This window comes from Panulirus ornatus, chromosome 4 (assembly GCF_036320965.1).
Source record: "Panulirus ornatus isolate Po-2019 chromosome 4, ASM3632096v1, whole genome shotgun sequence".
NCBI lineage: Eukaryota > Metazoa > Arthropoda > Malacostraca > Decapoda > Palinuridae > Panulirus > Panulirus ornatus.
In genome coordinates, this window is record NC_092227.1 from 5,928,030 (window position 1) to 5,949,087 (window position 21,058).

General features: G+C 38.0%; 1 protein-coding gene across 2 annotated transcripts in view; it reads right to left on the minus strand.

Moving 5' to 3' along the window:
* dsd (attractin-like protein dsd) overlaps window positions 1–21,058 on the minus strand; it is a 125,478-nt gene that overhangs the window by 56,450 nt on the left and 47,970 nt on the right. Inside the window, exons 10-12 of one of the 2 annotated variants that reach the window (XM_071692726.1) lie at window positions 20,045–20,116; window positions 16,891–17,086; window positions 3,477–3,545 (exon numbers count right to left, since the gene is read on the minus strand). In XM_071692726.1, coding sequence (XP_071548827.1) covers window positions 3,477–3,545; window positions 16,891–17,086; window positions 20,045–20,116 — 337 coding nt within the window. The remainder of the gene's footprint in view (window positions 1–3,476; window positions 3,546–16,890; window positions 17,087–20,044; window positions 20,117–21,058) is intronic. The other variant, XM_071692735.1, reaches the window with a different exon arrangement.

Consider the following 21,058-nt stretch of genomic DNA (forward strand, 5'->3'; position numbering starts at 1 on the left):
GCCCCTCTTTCCAGGACTCTTGCATTTACCTCCCTAACAACCCCATCCATAAACAAATTAAACAACCATGGAGACATCACACACCCCTGCCGCAAACCTACATTCACTGAGAACCAATCACTTTCCTCTCTTCCTACACGTACACATGCCTTACATCCTCGATAAAAACTTTTCACTGCTTCTAACAACTTGCCTCCCACACCATATATTCTTAATACCTTCCACAGAGCATCTCTATCAACTCTATCATATGCCTTCTCCAGATCCATAAATGCTACATACAAATCCATTTGCTTTTCTAAGTATTTCTCACATACATTCTTCAAAGCAAACACCTGATCCACACATCCTCTACCACTTCTGAAACCGCACTGCTCTTCCCCAATCTGATGCTCTGTACATGCCTTCACCCTCTCAATCAATACCCTCCCATATAATTTACCAGGAATACTCAACAAACTTATACCTCTGTAATTTGAGCACTCACTCTTATCCCCTTTGCCTTTGTACAATGGCACTATGCACGCATTCCGCCAATCCTCAGGCACCTCACCATACGTGTATATGTGTGGATGGACCATTCTTTGTCTGTTTCCTTGCGCTACCTCACTGATGCGGGAAACAGCGATTATGTATAACAAATAAATAAATAAATATATAATATATAAAGGCATAAAAAAAAGGTATATCAGAAGAGGGAAGATTATGTAATGAGGCTAAAATATAAGGAAAACAGAATCAAGGACAACATGCAAAAAATGGAAGAAAATGAGTGAATGAGAATTTTAAGGAAAAAAAGGAGTTGACAGTTTAAAGACAATTTCAAGCCGAACAGATGGGTGGAAACACTCTCCTCATTGTATTCATATTTCTAAAAGCAGGAAGAGATAAAGATGAGCAATAGATAGAAGTTGGTAGGAACATTTAGGCAAGAGCATTATGCAGAAGTAGGAGGCTGGAACATTAGGTAGAGGTAGTCTGTAGGAGCATTTGGCAAGAGCCTCTACGAACACTGCACCTGAGTTGCCCTTTACCAGGTGCCTGTTAAGAGTGAAGTACTAAAGGCTATGAAGTAGCATTGGATTTCACAAGTTTAGGAGACTTTGCTGCTGTGGCCACCCCTGGAACAGGCATCAGAGACAGACAGATAGACAGAAAGATGAAGAGGCCACGTGATGAGTGCTCATCCACCTCAAAGACTCAGGCTGGGATGTCTGACTAATGCATGAATATCAACATAAGAAGGGAGAGACAGGTAGTACATTTGGGGAGAGGAACCTGGATATTCTAGCTCCGAGTGAAACTAAGCATAAGGGTAGAGGTATGTACAAAAAGTAAAGTAGGGTGATAGTGTGAGGGTGAGAGCAAAGAAGGGGGTAATTATGCTGAAGATGTTATTTTGGGAATTTGTGTAAGTTTAAACATGAGCCTCAATATGAAGGGGTGAAAATGAAAGTGGATTACAAGAGGTGGATGCTTATCAACATTTATGCAACTGCAACAAGAGAAACTAGGATAAGATGTGAGAGTCTGAAAGGAGCTGAGTAAGAGTGTAAGCAATTTTGATGCAAGGAATCAAGTAATTGTGAAGGGTCCTTTGAATGCATGAGTGGGTGATCTGACAGACATGGTATAATTCGGGGGCATGTGGTACCCATTGATGTGAATAAAATTCAACAGCTTGTGGAGTTATGAGCTGAAATAGGAGTGATGATAGGGAATATCTGGTTTAAAAATGGCATATATAAGATTACATGGGTGAATGGGGCTAATAATGTGGCCATTATCATATTATGTACTAACTGATATGTATGGTAAAGAGAGACTTCTGGATGTAAATGTGCTAAGAGGAGAAGCTGGTGGAATGTCTAATCATTTCTTAGTATAAGTGAGACTGAAAGTTTGTAGAGGCTTTACGAAATGAGGCAACGACATGAGAATTAAGATATCGTATGTCTGTGGGTACTTTTACTGAAAATGGTGGATTGGATGCTGAAAGCTGAAAAGTAATGAAAAGTGAGCAAGTGGCTTGAATTCTGAGGAAGTCATGAGAAATATGGAGAAGCCTGCTAATAGAAGCATACTTGCAGACACAAGGTTATTTTTTTGAAAAGATCATCAATAGAAGAAGACACTTAAAGTTCTATGATGATCACTAAATGTATCAATTTGTACAGTGGTAAATGTTCATTTCCCTAAGATGTTAACCAGAGCCTTGCAATGGACCAACCAAGAAACATAGGCAGTCTCCTGGACACCCATGCCTGATCTATTGTGTTCTTCAGATTTATCTGTTGATGAAAAACTAAACAATGTTGATGTATGGAAGTGAAATGTTAGCATCTATCAGAGAAAATAAGAAATATGCAAGCTGTCAAGCTGGAGTTTTCTGATGTACTTAAGTGGAGGCAATAAGATGGAAAAAGTTAGAAATGAGGATCTGAGGTGAAGATGAAGACTACAGGAATGGATCATACAATCAATGATGAATTTTGACATGGTAACATCATCTAGAAAAGTTCACTGCTAAAAAGATGAAGAATGGATACATGATAGAGATGAAGACAAGACTAAAGTGGACAATAGAGATAAGGTGGAAAGATAGTGAGAAAATACATAAGAAGAAGAAACCTATGTATGTGGGTGTGTAAGATCTTTTCCTAAGACATTACTTGCAGAAAAATCTGGAAGAGCCATTTTCCTGAACAGTAAGAGTCAGAGCAAAACAGAAACACAATTACTATTTCAGACCTGGGGGTATCCAATACTGTATACATAAAGGAAACATGAGAGAAAAGACATGGATAAGAGAAAAGTGTCGTTTGTGGGGAAAAATGGTAAATGATACAAATAAAATAAAGTATGGATGCAATGTGAATGCAGTTAAAGCAAAAGTCCTTGCTGTTAACACTCCATTGGTTGACAATATGATGATCAGTGACTCTTATTATGGAAAATTCATCATATCAAGGAGTGGAGATGGACAAAAACCGAAGAGTAAGGTACATAATGTCTTCTAAACACAAAGAGCCATATAATCAAAGTCTTTTAAATGCAAGAACCATATAATCGAAAGACACATACTCATAGATTGGCATTTCCAACTGACAGGTATTTTCCAATATCCCTACAATAGGGAAGAAACAAAAAGCAGTGATCTACTGATGTGAAAACAGTCATATCAGAATAATAACATCAGGCCCCTAGCAAGAAGCAGTTCACAATACATCATTCTAATTATTCTACTCAGAAGCAACAACTGATACAGTAAGCATGGGATGCAATATTTATACAGAGGTTGGGTCATAATTAAAAACTGAAGCAAAAACTTGTTTAGCAGGATATTCAACAGGCTTTAAAAAAAAACATGTCTCCACAGTGAGCACATTTTAAGATCATGCACACAAGGGAACAGCAGTAACTAAATGACCATGAGTACAGTAGGGAGAGCAGGAGAGCAGCTGACACCAACATACCACCACCTTAGTAGGCCTGGGAACCTCTTTATTTATGAGGCCATTACTCAAACTCATCACACCCTCAGGCTGTCAGAAATGGGGCAAACAGTTACTACTCCACATCTGAGGACAAAGCTTATAAAACATTCATTTGTTTACTCAATGCCAACAACAGGGGCTTCCAGTTTCTTAAAAACTTTTCAATCTTCATGAACCTTACACACATATATAACAATATAAATCAAAATTTCTATTATATTAAACTGCAGGAAACCCCTGTGAACAAAATACAAAAAAATGTGTCCATCATTTATTTTCACTTTATCTAATGAATTAATATAAAATGCTCATTTTTACATGCATCTTGCAACTCCAAGATTGACAAGATAGTTCCTATCATACTAGTCAGTTGTATGATCAACAACAAAAAGGAACAATAATCATATAATCAATAAATCACACATGATGTTCATATATACAGGAAGCACAAAAAGGCTTTCACAATGTTGGGCACAGGAAAATGCAAAAATGAGGAGCAGCCAAACTTAAACCTACAATATATTTATATTCAGAGAATTTTCATCTCTTCAAAAAAAAAAAAAAAAAAAAAAAAGCATTTGATAAACTAAAATAACATTAATAAAGCAAAGATAACACATTTTCAAGGCCCTAATTTCATGAATCAATGACATAGAAGTCATACTGTAAATGCATCAGTTGTCACACAGCAACTGTTTTACAAATTACAAAAAAATTTGTACGAAAATAATGAACACTCTTACCTGAAACCAATCGCTGAGAAAAAAATTTTATGATTTAAGGGCTAAGGAAACATATGTATAAAAACTGCACCACTGTACAAAATTACAATAAACGTCACTATTACTGAAATCAAAATATGCAGAAGCCTTTGAACCTAGCATCTATTTTGGATTCCATCAATAAAATCATCCTACAAAAGATATGGCTAACATAATGTGACATCATGCACAGGTTCCAAGCTTCTATAAAACAACAAAACAGATGATGCCTTCTGTGTGTTACTGGCAAACAAACATTTCTATCTAAAAAGCAGCCCATATCATACTGCAGTATAAAGCGAAATGTGTAAATTATCACATTCTTTTGTAACTGCCTAAAGCAACCCAAGGCTGCCAAATATCATCAAATCATGTTTTGTGGTAACTGTCCTAATACAGCTACTATCTTGCAATGTGCATGAAAGTAATACCTACTGAATGATGAATGACCACAATGTCAGAGGTTTTTAACCTAGGGGATAGTCTAGAAAGGGTACAGCAGCATTAATTTATAAGAAGTAAAAACGAAAAGGCAAACCACAGTATGAAATCTGTTGAATTGCAAAGGATAAATGAAGAATGGGCATAATAATCTATGGCGACATAAAACCAAGTAAGCAGTGCACAGAAGAGGTGAAAAGAACGAACAAAATTCTTGGATTCAGAGGAAGGGCCTTCAAATTAAGTCCAGAGAAATCATCATTACACTCTACAATTAACTGGTTTGTCCACATCTTGATACTGTTCTGTTCTGGTCACCTTACCAAAGAAAGACAGACAAAATAGAGGGTGCACAACAACAAGCAAGCAAAATGACTCCTAGACTGAGAAACAAATCCTAAGAAAGCAGATCAAACGACTTGAATCAATTTGGCTTACAAGAGAAGCTTAAGAAGTGATCTATTGGAAGTAATCAAAATCAACCAATGGTTTGATAACCTTGACCTAATATACTTTGATTCATCTGATTTTACTCATAGTAATGGTTACATATTCATGGGGAAATGTTATACATCGAATGAGGCAAAGCTCTTCTTCTTCAACAGGATTGTTAATATATGAAATGATTTGCCAATTAAAGTAGTTGAAAGATATACTTAAGAATAGACTTGATAAATACTTTACTTCAAGTCCACGACTTACATCATTTGTGCCTCCTTAGACACAATGACAACTTGCAGGTTATTATCTTTGAATTATCTGTTTGCCTTCCAACTTTTAGCACACTGATCTGTGAGTTTCTGGTATCTTCTACAATCAAAAACAGCCTTAAAAAGGACTCGATGGTCTCCGCTGTATGAATTCCTTTTTCTTTGCATTCCTTTTGCATATCACTTGCATGTCACAAAAGGCAATTATGTGGGAATGGGAGTGTGGGAGTTTAGAATCCTCCCTTCCTGTATCATCACTTCCTAAATGTAAAACAAAAAAGTAACCCACTGTGAATTTTACATCTAAGGTCCAGACATCTGTTCCTGATGCAACCTTACTACAGTAGGAAAATGCAAATGGAAACAAATAAAATATAAATGTACACAACTAACAAAACATTTGATATTTTCCTTTACCATTAGGTTTTAACTCTGCATCCACATTTTGCAGAGCTATTATACTTAAGTTAATACTTGAAAAATGTGTAAACAATATTCTAAAAATATTCACATCTTTCATAGGTGAAATCACACCCAGTAAATGAAAACATCAATTCAGTAGGAGCAAAATCAATGATACTACAAAAATATGTTATTATTCTTCTTAGCAAGCCCATTTATCAAAAACCTAAAAACTGTTAATACTATTCTACTTCACTAACTAAACCAATCCAATAGACTATTCTAATTTTTCCATGTCCAAGTTTTTTCATACTTGATCGCCATTTCCCATGTTAGTGAGGTAGTGTCAAGCACAGACAAATAAATGCCACATCTGCTTGCATCCAATTTCAAGGTCTCATGTGTAAAGCACCAAAACCACAGCTCCCTTTGCAAGTGAAAGGTGTAATGAGAAATAAAAGTGCAATGTAAATGATAGCACACAAGTAAATGCCCAAAAAGTTGACAATACAATGGATTCTTCACAAACTGTGCAATACAAACTAAGGAAATAGTTCACACAAACAACAACTAATCTTTAATCGTTACAAAATCCTTATCTTTGTATAAACATGTACAATAAGTTTTCTGCTGATATGGCCTACCATAAAATTTTTGTCAACCCACTTTCTTCTCTTCATAATAATGCAATCATTTGTACGCTAGAACAAAACTCCACTATACCAATTAGGCAATCTAAAAAAGATCCCTTTTCCTTTAAGTCAACAAAAAAAATAGAAAATAAAAATAAAAAGTTTTACAGACAGAAAACAATCTGAACCTAAAAGCTATAATTAAATAACGGGCTGCATTCCAAGGTAAACCCTGAGCTGTTGATCTATTCTCATGTGGGTTAGCAATGAATGCTTGGAAAGAGCATGCATAATAGTCTAAGATCTAAAGACACAAAATGAGCAGATCCTTAAGTTTCATGCTGACTAACTTTATTGAAGGTCTACTAACATAAAAGAATATAAGCTAGTCATAGTTTCCTAAGTTTGACAGACACTTTCTGAGTGGTTCAAACAACAAAGCAGTGAAAATAAGCCTATTTTTGAACCACTTACTAAGGAACACTGTGAATTCTCTGCTTGGCAGTTTAATCATTTTAAAGACAGTTTTAAAGACAGGAATGGTATATGCAAGTTTGCAATTCATAAGAGAAGCATTCTGCTAATGATAAGAGTACTTCCAAGTGTGTCAGCACCTTTGCAAAAATCATTCTTGTCTATTTTCTTCTACTCTGAAAAATCTAAAATAAAAGAAAAAAATATGTAAGGACCCTGTTCATTTGGATTCACTTAAAAGCAGCTGTTTCCAGTGTTTTCTTGGATGACATAGTCAATGTTCTTGATGAGGTATCTGCCCAAGAGTGACAAATTTTGCATAAAAAAATCTTAAATAAACTGTTTCTTTACGGCTGCTAAGGTAAAGGGGTCTGTCATATCTAAAAGAGATATGCTGTAAAATGACATGAACCTTTGATTGTAACCCTTGACCTGGCTTAAAATCATTCAGATACAGGAAAGGCCAGGATACCACTAATTCCATACTTTTGCCCATGTGACCAGGGAACCAAGCAGTTCTTAGACAAATGCTTTTTCCAGAGTAAATAGAATCAAAATTTCCAAGAATTCTGAAGATTTGGCAAAGTCTAGATATGCTAGCTAATTCCATTCATAAAACATTATCATCCAATTCACAGCACTCTTACACAACCATCCATCTTCACGAGAAAATGCTGAAAAACAATGAATTCTCTACTTCCTTCCCTTATTATACCAAGAATATTCTAGCTAAACGTTTGCTTAAACAGTTAGGAATATAGTACTGTATTTTCAAAGATGATAACATTTGTAATGAAATACTTTTTAATTTTACCTATATACTGGAGGTGGACGGATGGACTGAAAAACATTTTAAGCGATCAGGGTCTGAACATACAGGAAGGTGAAAGGCGTGCAAGGAATAGAGTGCATTGGAATGATGTGGTACACCAGGGTCGATGTGCTGTCAATGGATTGAACTAGGGCATGTGAAGCATCTGCAGTAAACCATGGAAAGTTTTGTGGGGCCTGGATGTGAAAAGGGAGCTGTGGTTTTGGTGCATTACACATGACAGCTAGAGAATGAGTGTGAACGAATGTGGCCTTTGTTGTTATTCCTAGCGCTACCTTGCGTGCACATGGGGGGAAGGGGGTGTCATTTCATGTGTGGCAGGGTGGTAGCATGAATGAATGAAGGCAGCATATATGAATATGTACATATGTATATATGTATATGTCTGTGTATGTATACGTATGTATACGCTGAAATGTATAGGTATGTATACGTGCATGTGAGGGTGTTTATGCATATACATGTGTAATGTTGGTGGGTCGGGCCATTCTTTCGTCTGTTTCCTTGCCCTACCTTGCTAACACGGGAGGCAGCGTCAAAGTATAATAACAATAACAATAACCTATATTTTCATATTTGTATTTTCCCTGGGGATGGGGGAGAAAGAATACTTCCCACGCATTCCTCACGTGTCGTAGAAGGTGACTAAAGGGGACGGGAGCCGGGGCTAGAAACCCTCCCCTCCTTGTATTTCAACTTTCTAAAAGGGGAAACAGAAGAAGGAGTCACGCGGGGAGTGCTCATCCTCCTCGAAGGCTCAGATTGGGGTGTCTAAATGTGTGTGGATGTAACCAAGATGAGAAAAAAGGAGAGATAGGTAGTATGTTTAAGGAGAGGAACCTGGATGTTTTGGCTCTGAGTGAAACGAAGCTCAAGGGTAAAGGGGAAGAGTGGTTTGGGAATGTCTTGGGAGTAAAGTCAGGGGTTAGTGAGAGGACAAGAGCAAGAGAAGGAGTAGCACTACTCCTGAAACAGGAGTGGTGGGAGTATGTGAAAGAGTGTAAGAAAGAAAACTCTAGATTGATATGGGTAAAACTGAAAGCTGATGGAGAGAGATGGGTGATTATTGGTGCATATGCACCTGGGCATGAGAAGAAAGATCATGAGAGGCAAGTGTTTTGGGAGCAGCTGAATGAGGGTGTTAGTGGTTTTGATGCACAAGACCGGGTGATTTGAATGCAAAGGTGAGTAATGTGGCAGTTGAGGGAATAATTGGTATACATGGGGTGTTCAGTGTTATAAATGGAAATGGTGAAGTGCTTGAAGATTTGTGTGCTGAAAAAGGACTGGTGATTGGGAATACCTGGTTTAAAAAGAGATATATACATAAGTATACGTATGTAATTAGGAGAGATGACCAGAGAGCATTATTGGATTACGTGTTAATTGATAGGCGCGCGAAAGAGAGACTTTTGGATGTTAATGTACTGAAAGGTGCAACTGGAGGGATGTCTGATCATTATCTTGTGGAGGCGAAGGTGAAGATTCGTACAGGTTTTCAGAAAGGAAGAGAGAATGTTGGGGTGAAGAGAGTGGTGAGAGTAAGTGAGCTTGGGAAGGAGACTTGCATGAGGAAGTACCAGGAGAGACTGAGCACAGAATGGAAAAAGGTGAGAGCAAAGGATGTAAGAGGAGTGGGGGAGGAATGGGATGTACTTAGGGAAGCAGTAATGGCTTGTGCTTGGTATGGTTATTTAATGTATGTATGATTCATGGTGAGGTGCCTGAGGATTGGCAGAATGCTTGCATAGTGCCATTGTACAAAGGCAAAGGGGATAAGAGTGAGTGCTCAAATTACAGAGGTATAAGTTTGTTGAGTATTCCTGGTAAATTATATGGGAGGGTACTGATTGAGAGGGTGAAGGCATGTACAGAGCATCAGATTGGGGAAGAGCAGTGTAGTTTCAGAAGTAGTAGAGGATGTGTGGATCAGGTGTTTGCTTTGAAGAATGTATGTGAGAAATACTTAGAAAAGCAAATGGATTTGTATGTAGCATTTATGGATCTGGAGAAGACATATGATAGAGTTGATAGAGATGCTCTGTGGAAGGTATTAAGAATATATGATGTGGGAGGCAAGTTGTTAGAAGCAGTGAAAAGTTTTAACCGAGGATGTAAGGCATGTGTACGTGTAGGAAGAGAGGAAAGTGATTGGTTCTCAGTGAATGATGTCTCCATGGTTGTTTAATTTGTTTATGGATGGGGTTGTTAGGGAGGTGAATGCAAGAGTTTTGGAAAGAGGGGCAAGTATGCAGTCTGTTGTGGATGAGAGAGCTTGGGAAGTGAGTCAGTTGTTGTTTGCTGATGATACAGCGCTGGTGGCTGATTCATGTGAGAAACTGCAGAAGCTGGTGACTGAGTTTGGTAAAGTGTGTGAAAGAAGGAAGTTGAGAGTAAATGTGAATAAGAGAAAGTTATCAGGTACAGTATGGTTGAGGGTCAAGTCGACTGGGAGGTAAGTTTGAATGGAGAAAAACTGGAGGAAGTGAAGTGTTTTAGATATCTGAGAGTGGATTTGGCAGCGGATGGAACCATGGAAGCTGAAGTGAATCATAGGATGGGGGAGGGGACGAAAATTCTGAGAGCCTTGAAGAATGTGTGGAAGTCGAGAAACATTATCTCGGAAAGCAAAAATGGGTATGTTTGAAGGAATAGTGGTTCCAACAATGTTGTATGGTTGTGAGGCGTGGGCTATGGATAGAGTTGTGCACAAGAGGGTGGATGTGCTGGAAATGAGATGTTTGAGGACAACATGTGGTGTGAGGTGGTTTGACTGAGTAAGTAGTAATAGGATAAGAGAGATGTGTGGTAATAAAAAGAGTGTGGTTGAGAGAGCAGAAGAGGGTGTTTTGAAATGGTCTGGTCACATGGAGAGAATGAGTGAGGAAAGATTGACCATGAGGATATATGTGTCAGAGGTGGTGGGAACGAGGAGAAGTGGGAGACCAAATTGGAGGTGGAAAGATGGAGTGAAAAAGATTTTGAGTGATCGGGGCCTGAACATGCAGGAGGGTGGAAGGCGTGCAAGGAATAGAGTGAATTGGAACGATGTGGTATACCGGGGTCAACGTGCTGTCAATGGATTGAATCAGGGCATGTGAAGCGTCTGGGGTAAACCATGGAAAGTTCTGTGGGGCCTGGATGTGGAAAGGGAGCTGTGGTTTCGGTGCATTATTAAATGACAGCTAGAGACTGAGTGTGAACGAATGGGGCCTTTGTTGTCTTTTCCTAATGCTACCTCGCTCACATGAGGGGGGAGGGGGTTGTTATTCCATGTGTGGCGAGGTGGCGATGGGAATGAATAAAGACAGACTATGAATTATGTACATGTGTATGTATGTATATGTCTGTGTGTGTAAATATATGTATACATTGAGTTGTATAGGTATGTATATTTGCATGTGTGGACGTGTATGTATATACATGTGTATGTGGGTGGGTTGGGCCATTCTTTCGTTCGTTTCCTTGCGCTACCTCGCTAATGCGGGAGACAGCGACAAAGCAAAATAAATAAATAAATAATAAATATAAAAATAGTATTTTCTTTTATCACTATCATACATAATCGCTGTTTCCCATGTCAACGAGGTAGAGCCAGGAAACAGACGAAGAATGGCCTATCCACTCATATACACATATATGTACATAAATGCCCACATACACGTTTATACCTACATAAACATATCAACATTTTTTTTTTTTCATACTATTCGCCATTTCCCGCGATAGCGAGGTGGCGTTAAGAACAGAGGACTGGGCCTTTTTGGGAATATCCTCACCTGGCCCCCTCTGTTCCTTCTTTTGGAAAATTAAAAAAAAAAAAAAAGAGAGAGGGGAGGATTTCCAGCCCCCCGCTCCCTCCCCTTTTAGTCGCCTTCTACGACACGCAGGGAATACGTGGGAAGTATTCTTAATCCTAGATACAAATACATAAACAAATGCAAACATTATATACATACACATGTACATATTCATACTTGCTTGCCTTCATCCATTCCTGTCACTAACCCTGCCCCACAGGAAAACAGCATTGCTATCCCCTGCTTCAGCAAGGTAGTAGCAGGAATACACACAAAAAGGCCCCATTCATTCACAGTCTCTACCTGTCATGTCTAACGCAATGAAACCACAGCTCCCTATCTAATGCTATAGGGATGTGAAGCACTGGTTACAGATGAGAAAGTGTAGGCAAGGGTGGATGTACTGGAAATAAAACCTCATTGAAGTCCTTTTATGAAACTTCTGCATAATTGATACTTTCTTGAAGACAGTTAGTGTACCAAGTGTAGCATGCTTGCATTAGGCAGGATGAAATTCATCACGATGGAGCAGTCTCTTCTTGGAATCCATAGTGAAGGCTTAAAATGTTATAACTTGTCCAGATAAGGAAGGTACCAAGAAAAATCAATGTGTTCAAGTGAAAAAGGTCAATGATACGTAAGTATAAAATCCTTGACAGAATATCCAAGGCTAGCTCAAATGATACAGAACTAAAGTTGATCATTCAATAACATTCATTGTAACTACTTACTTTCGGCAAAAGAGTCACCACTTATTCCTGTCCTTACATGCCTCCCTCGCATACACCATTCCATGCATTCTTCCTCTGCTTCTCTCCCTCCAGTATTCCTCCACCTTATTTGCCCATGTCACAGGTGGTCTTCCACTCACACCAACCTCTTTAACTGTACTATCATACACTCTCCTTGTAAACTTCTCAAACAGCTCATTTCCACAACCTAGATTCTTGATCTCTGTGCCTTATTCCACATCCATATTTTGGCTGCTCTCTCCCTTCTCTCTCCTTCCATATCACCACATTTACCCAAGACTGCTCCCAGATACTTACATTCCCTCACTTCTTTCAGTCTTTTCTTCCATATCCACAGCACGATTTGGTACACTTTCTTCTTTCACTCTATATGGTTTTATAAAATCTATATTTTCACTCTATTTCCTTTTAAACACCATTTCTTTACTTTTACTTGCATTTACCTTCAATTTCCTCTGCTTACACACATCACAAAACACACTTACAACCTTCTGCAACTCCTCTTCACTCTCCACAAACAAAAAAGTATCACCCACAAACAGTTTTGCCACTAGCTACCATACCTCACTGCCACACTCCAATATGCGGTGTGAGGAGGTTTGATCGAGTAAGTAACAAAAGGGTAAGAGAGATGCATTGAAATAAAAAGAGTGTGGTTGACAGAGCTGAGGAGGGTGTGTTGGAATGGTTTGGACACATGAAGAGAATGAAAGAGGGAAGATTGACAACAAGGATATGTGTTAGAGGTGAAGGGAAGAAGGAGAAGCAGGAGACCAAATAGAAGGTGGAAAGATGGAGTGAAAAAGATTTTGTACATATTCATACTTTCTTGCCTTCATCCATTCCCTGAGCCACCCTGCCTGTCAGGAAGCAGCATCACCACCCCCCTAGTCAGCAAGGTAGCACCAAGAAAACAGACAAAAAAGCCACAAGCATTCGCACTCTGTCTCTAGGTGTCATGTATAATGCACAGAAACCCTAGCCTGAGCCAGGTACCCATTTTATCAACCATCCCTAGGGGTGGATGAACAGCTGAATTGACTGTAGACCTAATGCCATAACCAGGATTTGAACCTATGGACTCAACCCTGGGCAGCCTGTGAATGTGTCACTGTCAGGAATGCTACCCACTGCATCATTGGAGTCCACTGATTATAATATTCTAAAAATATCCACAATATTGATGTGTAAATCTGCCTTCCCATCACATTGACAGCTACAATTTCTTTGACAATTCATAGGTGATTGTGATGCATAATATTTTTTGTTCCAGCTGTGTTGTTAGGTTGCTAGTGGCATCTATGGATAGCAGAGGTGTTGCCAGACTTTGCCTTCTTGAGGTTAGACCGTAAGTGAAAAGTCATATCTGGCTTGGTAGTACAGTGTTCCTGTAAGCTGGTACAAAGAGTACAGTTTCTTGAAAGAAGTTCTCGCTTCAAAGGAGTCCAACCTGTCCCTGCTACTGAGTGTAGTGCAGCCTTGAAGTTATTCAAGCCCAAATACCTACCTGCCTCTAAATATCTAAACAAGCTTTTACCAGGATGGTATGGTTAGCCTGAAGCACTCAATGCACACTACTTGTTGAGCTATTCTGTTTCCCTTAACATTCACCATAATACTTATTTCACATCTTGCTTGTTGGATGATGCCTTTTTTTGTGACTACTTCTCTGGCATAACTGCTTATCCTTAGGTCAAGTGATATTTTCCTCCAGCATGAGTCTAGCTTTCCTTTGAATGTTTCTGTAGTCACTACATGTGCAATCCTCTTGGTACAGCATTAAATCATAATTCCAGTTTCCTCACAGAGCATTCAAATAGATCATATGCTCTAGTCCACTGATTTTGCTTGTAAAGTGTTTCTGAACTCTCTTTACTTTGTTTATATCAATCTATTTTAATTACCAACCAGAAAACACAACAGCAGTTAATTCTATTTCTTGTATATAAATCATACAGTTTCACCACTAGCTTTCTGTAATTACCTATTTGTATTGCACATGGAGGGAGTTTTACACTCATGGGCCCCATCTCTTGAACATTCTCTATCATACAACTTCTTAATGCAGTCTACATTAACCTTGTCCTTAGTCATTCTACTCCAATCATCCACTACTCTTATATCATTAAAGCATTCTTCCATCTATTTAAACAAGTTTCTTGCTTAAATTCATAATGTATCATCTTACTGCTCTATCCCTACATCTCTCAAAGAACCACTCACTCTCTACATCCTCAATCTTTTTCAAAATCAGAAATGGTTGTGATCCATGTCACCCCTCACTGTTCTCCCTACCGAGGGGGACAAATTTAAAATTTCTATCCTTTCCCTATAACAATGTTCTATCTCTAGTTTCAATGACTCTTGGTAACATCCCATTCATTATTTGGCTTGAGAGCATTTATCTCATCAAGTTTTTCATTCATAACAATCCCCAAATACTTTGGAATTTACTTAACACTCTATTTCTTTTCCTATAGGAATTTTGTATTAAGATGCTGAAATACTGCTAATTTTCCCAAGACTTATTTGTTCATATTTCTCTTTCCTGAATTCTGCTTGGTTCTCTTCTACCCATCTATATGTAATATTCAGTTCTCTTTTGCATCTTTTCTTGATCTCTGAGGCTTTCAACCATTTAACTCAATCTTGCATCATCTGCAAAATATCTAACTTTACTTTCATTTAAATTCATATCAATGTAAAATAACATGATTACAAATAGTACGGAGGCTAATACCATTCTCTTGAAGCACTCCAGGGGTTTAATCAATGATAATAAAATATAGGAGATGGAAGCTTCCATCAGTTGTGAATTTAAATGAGGAAGGAACCATTTAACCTCATATGAGACGTAGAGCAGTCCTTAGAGATTTCTAGTATAAGGAACAAAGCAGAGTAAGGGTTAAGAGTCAGGTCTACAAACAGGTTTAAATCAATCTCCGAGTCACTTATTTCTTCATATTTCTCATATTATTCATCATTTTCCTCATCAACTGATACATATGATGAGAGTTCCTTCTCATCACTTTAATTATCTAAGCTCTGACAATTTCTGCAGAGTCACCATGCACCCGAGACCTACAGTCAACAATCATGCAGCTATATATAATGGTAGCTGAAGGGGTACTGAGAACCAAAGAACTTTTTCCCACCCCTGCTTGTCAATAAAAGAGACTTCTAGAGGGTACTTATTACATAATAAGTCAGCTGGTTATCTAAACAGAGGCAAAAAAAATTAATCCATCCATGGATGTTGGCAGCCATTCTGTAAAATACATCTATTGCTGTGGGTCACCATTTAAGTGCAAAGAACTGTATCAGTAATTAAGTAAGATTTTGACATCCTCTATGATTTCACTACAGCCTGAAACAACTTGGAACAATGAGATGAGGTTAACAAGGATATACTTGGCAAAAAACAAATAAAACAATGGATATGAGTGGCAGCTTCTCACTGATTTGGCTGAAATGCCCGGTCAACATTGATTGGCTGGTTATATCTTTCACTATATTTTGAGGATCTCTTGTTATGTGTTGTCCAACAGTAGAGCTTTGCCTCAATGTTAAAAGTCTCTGTCTCTAATTCGCATACAACAATACATAAAGTGAATGCGTTTCATCTACAGTAACCCAGCCAAAAATACAAAAATTGGCCCCAGTAATTCTGCTATCATTAAATATCTGCTGCAAAAGACAACAAATTTCTCAACAATACTTGCAGAAATACATAAATTTATATGATCCCAAGACAATTCAAAACAAAAACATCCTCTTACTTATTATGCTTGTGATTGCATAAGACATATGAGTTACATGGAAAGGGTTAGAGTCCTTTAATTTGCCAATCTTAGAAAAAAGAAAAGTGAGCAGTGACCTGATCACAATATAAATTTAAGGTTTTTATACAGATCTATTATGTAAGAGTGAACATTTCTTTGAGAGAAGTAAGGATACAGCATCCAGAGGACATTACATGAAATTATGAAATTGAAACTTGTTAAAAAGAATAAAAATGTTGGATGTATGGAATACAACAACTGAGGACATGGAAAATGCAGAGAGCATACACAAATTGTATGACAGCAGAGAAAGTTCAAGAGGTGGGGCTCCATGAGTACAAAACTCCCAAATAAAGCAATATTAGGTAACTATAGATAGGTAACTCCTACAACAACTGTAACAAAGATATGGCTAGTATGGCCATGCTAAATCTAGCCAAAAGGATCAAGGCATAAAGAACTTTCAGATAAAGTGCTCCCCATATGCAGCTCTCCAGCTTGAACAATCAACATTCCTCTGAAAGGCAATTACTATCCCTTGCCTAAAAGTTGAAATATAAGATACAGATCTAAAGCACCTTAACAAGCCAGCATGTCCTGGCATGTATGCAAGATACATGGAGCTCAATCTTACAGCAAGCTGTCCTCTTGAATGTTCCCTTAGCCTATTTGAGAAGCTATAATGAAACATTTCCTTACCCTCTGTTTTCCATATGTCCAACCAGCCTGCATTCTGTATACAAATGGCAACATTCAGTGATAAATTGTTAACTGTTAAGTGTGGAGAAAAAATCAACAAACTCTAACCTTGGTGTACTCCACACACTTGTTGTGGGTGCAGGTATTGCCACACCACACACAGCCGAAGGTATTAGATACACATGACCGACAAGAATTTTGCTCACTGCAGAGTGCGGTAAAATTAAGCTTCGGTGTCACAGCTGGACATACATCATATGCCGTTTTATCATTATTATTATTGAGTTCACATCGGGTCAAAATCCTGAAAGTAAAATATTATCAATGGTAGTGGACAATCCATAGGAAGATGATATTTCACATTAGTCCATGCAAGGTGAATAATCACACTAATCTAAGGCAAAAAATATGTAAATGACAAATTAAGCTTCTTAGATACATCTTTTAAAGAAAGCCAGACAAAGACAAAGAGATGAATATGGAATGGCTTAAGTAAGCAGAGAAGGATTGAGAGAAGTATGAACTATGACAGAAGTCTCAAGGATAAAAAAAAAGTAAATGAAGGTCTCATGGTTAAATGAAAAAACCATCAGTGTACTTTGTTAAAGCAAGAAAACACAAAGTGAGAACAGGACATACAGCAAGGGTCACGACACAATATCAAAAGTTACTTATGCTTCATATAGTCTTCACTTTTCAGAAATATGCTTGAATATCATACATACATTTCCATGTATGAACACCTGTACTGTCAAAACTTGCAAACACTTAGGAACTTAGAAAATAAGACATATTGTACTACAGTACAATGGATTTCTCAGAAGCTGTAAATAGCATGGAAAATTTTCATCTGTAAAACTAGGGAGCAAAAGAAATCAGTTGCATATGAATAACAATGAGAAGATGAATGCCACACAAAAAGTACAGTGTTTTTATTATGCATATGCACTAATTGCAACCTTTGAAGAGTCTATTTCAATCATTATGCTGTCTGTATTATATACATACAAGTTATAAGACAACTAAAAATCTGACATGGGTGAAAAGTTAACCTACTTATCTATCTATAATTGCCTTAGGACCTCTTTCTAAGAAAAGCTCATGATATAACCCAGGATCTCTTTCTACAGGCTTTACAGCCCAAAGGTACACTACTTTCAGCAACAGGGAAATTTGCACTCCTTAGGAGTGAGAAGCTCTATGAAGAGGCTGAACTCAAAGTGATACAGTCTCATTAGAGGTGACTTTTTACTTGAGGTATACCTTGAGCTGGTAGAGTCCAGTAACAACAAGAGTTCCTTATAAAGTGGCATATATCTACAAACATTTAAAACTTTAACTGTTAAAAACCAGAGCCACATTCATTCTTTCTCCTGACTGCAGCTAATGAAAATATCCAAATTTACTCTTTTTATATTTTAGTAACTCATTCCATGTAGTGAGCAACAAATAAATTCATTAACAGACACATCAATTGAAGCACATTTCACATCATATCACTCACATTATGCTGTATCTCGCCATTAAACACACTATTCCAAGCAAACCTCCATATGTTCCTTTTTTGTGAAATCCTCTTGGCCATATACCTCTCAAGCTTTCCTTCCATCATATTTTTGGTTTCCTCTTTCCTTTCCTATTCTTATTCTTATGCATTTTCACTGTAATACTTCCTACACTCATCTTTCTTGAAGGCTCAAACATCCCTCAATTTTTCAACCATACTTTTCTAAATTGCTTACCACTCTTCTCAGTCTCAGCCCTTTTCTTACTCCCATTCTTAAGTAAAGAGATCCATCTCCAGAGCTAGCACCAGCATTCTATACCTGCAAACCCTTGTGACACTCCCATGCTCAGCTGAATGCCTTCTAAGAAACTGTCACACATACAGGCTCACATCTTTAATTCAAAGTTACATTGTCACTACTTCAGTTATTTGACTTCCTTTGAAAAGCCTTTTAAGTGTTTCATATTCATTCCTCTACCATTACTAAGAATGCTCCCTTGATACTGGACACATACTCCCATTTACTTAATAATGCCATGGTGATCTTTCAAACACAAAATTTTCATTTTAATCTTTTACGATAAAACTCAAAAATACTTCATTCCATCCTACAATTTTTCTCTCCACTATAAATGGCACTTCATAGGCATTCACTGACATACCTACTTTCTACTCCTTTTCAATCTTTTCAAATTTTACTCCCCAGTTGTATCCTACAGCTTTTCTCTCCCTTATACATGCCATATCATAATCTAGTCACTTTCTATTTATTTCTGATCTCATCTAATTTTTGCTCCTCTTCTTGTATAAACTCATTACAACTCTGTCTAACAATAATGCAAACAAATGGAGCCACAGCAAACCTGTCTCACCCAAATCCACTCAGCCATTTTCATCCTTGAAAGTGTACACAGCAGAGGTGGATTGAACCAGTGCGTGTGAAGCGTCTGGGGTAAACCATGGAAAGTTCTGTGGGGCCCAGATGTGGAAAGGGAGCTGGGGTTTCAGAGCATTATACATGACAGCTAGAGACTGAGTGTGAACAAATGTGGCCTTTGTTGTCTTTTCCTAGCGCTACCTCGCACACATGCGGGGGGAGGGGATTGTTATTTCATGTGTGGCGGGGTGGCGATGGGAATGAACGAAGGCAGACAGTATGAATTATGTACATGTGTATATATGTCTGTGTGTGTATACATATGTATACGTTGAGATGTATAGGTATGTATATTTGCGTGTGTGGACGTGTATGTATATACATATGTATAAGGATGGGTTGGGCCATTCTTTCATCTGTTTCCTTGCACTACCTCGCTAACGCCAGTGACAGCAACAAAGCAAAATAAATAAATAAAATACTTAGCTTTCTGAAAAAGGTCAACTCTAGCTTTGCTAAAAATTCCACAAAGATTTTTTTGCCTACTTTTCAAGTGTTTTCAACACCATCCAGCCCCATAGTCTGATGCAAAAAAATTATTTCTATAATGTCAACTTATATCTAGTTTAGTGAATTCATGATTTTCTGTCATGTAGACCTCAATTTGTGAAATCTATGGGTAAACATTTGGATTTGTTGATAAAAAACACAAGTGCTCCTCAAGGTTGTGTGTTATCATCACTACTGTTCACTCTTTATACAGGGGGTGGCCACTGTAATAGAGACTCCATAACTAGTGAACTACCAGCAGAGTCATAATATCTAAATACCTATTGGCCTCTAGTTGTCTCTTAACACTACCAATTTTAAAAGCTCACCTGTTCCAAACACACTTGCGGCCAGGGTAAGCATGCAGGCACTTATCACTGGAGGTCAGTCGTGTCTTGCATCTGTAAAGAAATTCTCAAGTAAAAGGGCCATTAAAAAACAATAAATCTTTAATCTGAGCTAATTTCAATGATAAACCTCATTACATGGCTTTGTGATTTTCTACAATAATTACTAATCAATAAATCATCTTTAAAGAAACCTGGGATAAAAAAAATTCTATACTTGGTAGCCATTTCCAACATCAGTAAGGTAATGCCACAATCAGACAAAGAAAGGCCACATCCACTTGCATCCATTCTCTTGCTGTCATAAGTAACGCACCAAAACCACAGTTCCCTACCCACAACCAGGCCCCTTAGACCTTTCCATGGTTTACCCTCGATGCTTCACATGCTCTGGTTCAGTCCACTGACAGCACATCAACTCCAGTAGTTCCGATTTACTCTATCCCATGTACACCTTTCATCCTCCTCCATATTCAGACCTTAATCACTCAAAATCTATTTCACTCCATCTTTACATCTCCAATATTCCCTCAACTTATGACACATATATCCTCTTTGTCAAGCTCTCCTCAATCATTCTCTCTATTTGTCCAAACCACAATAGCACACCCTACTCTGCTATCTTAACTACACTCTTTTCAGTGCTAAACTTCTCTCTTACTCTTTCGTTACTTACCTGTTGCAAATCCTCTTCTGCTATCTCAACTACACTCTTTTCAGTAATACACTTCTCTCTTATTCTTTCATTACTTATCTAATAAAACCACCTCACCCTATAATGCCAACAAACATTTTATTTCCAACACATCCACCCTCTTCCACAAAGTCTTATCTATAGCCCATGCCTTGCATCCACATAATATTGATGGGACTCCCACACCTTCAAACATACCCATTTTTCCCCTCCCAGATAACACTCTCTCACTCTGCACATTCTTCAGCACTCAGAGAACCTTCGCTCCTTATCCACCCTATGACTCACTTCCGCTTTCATTG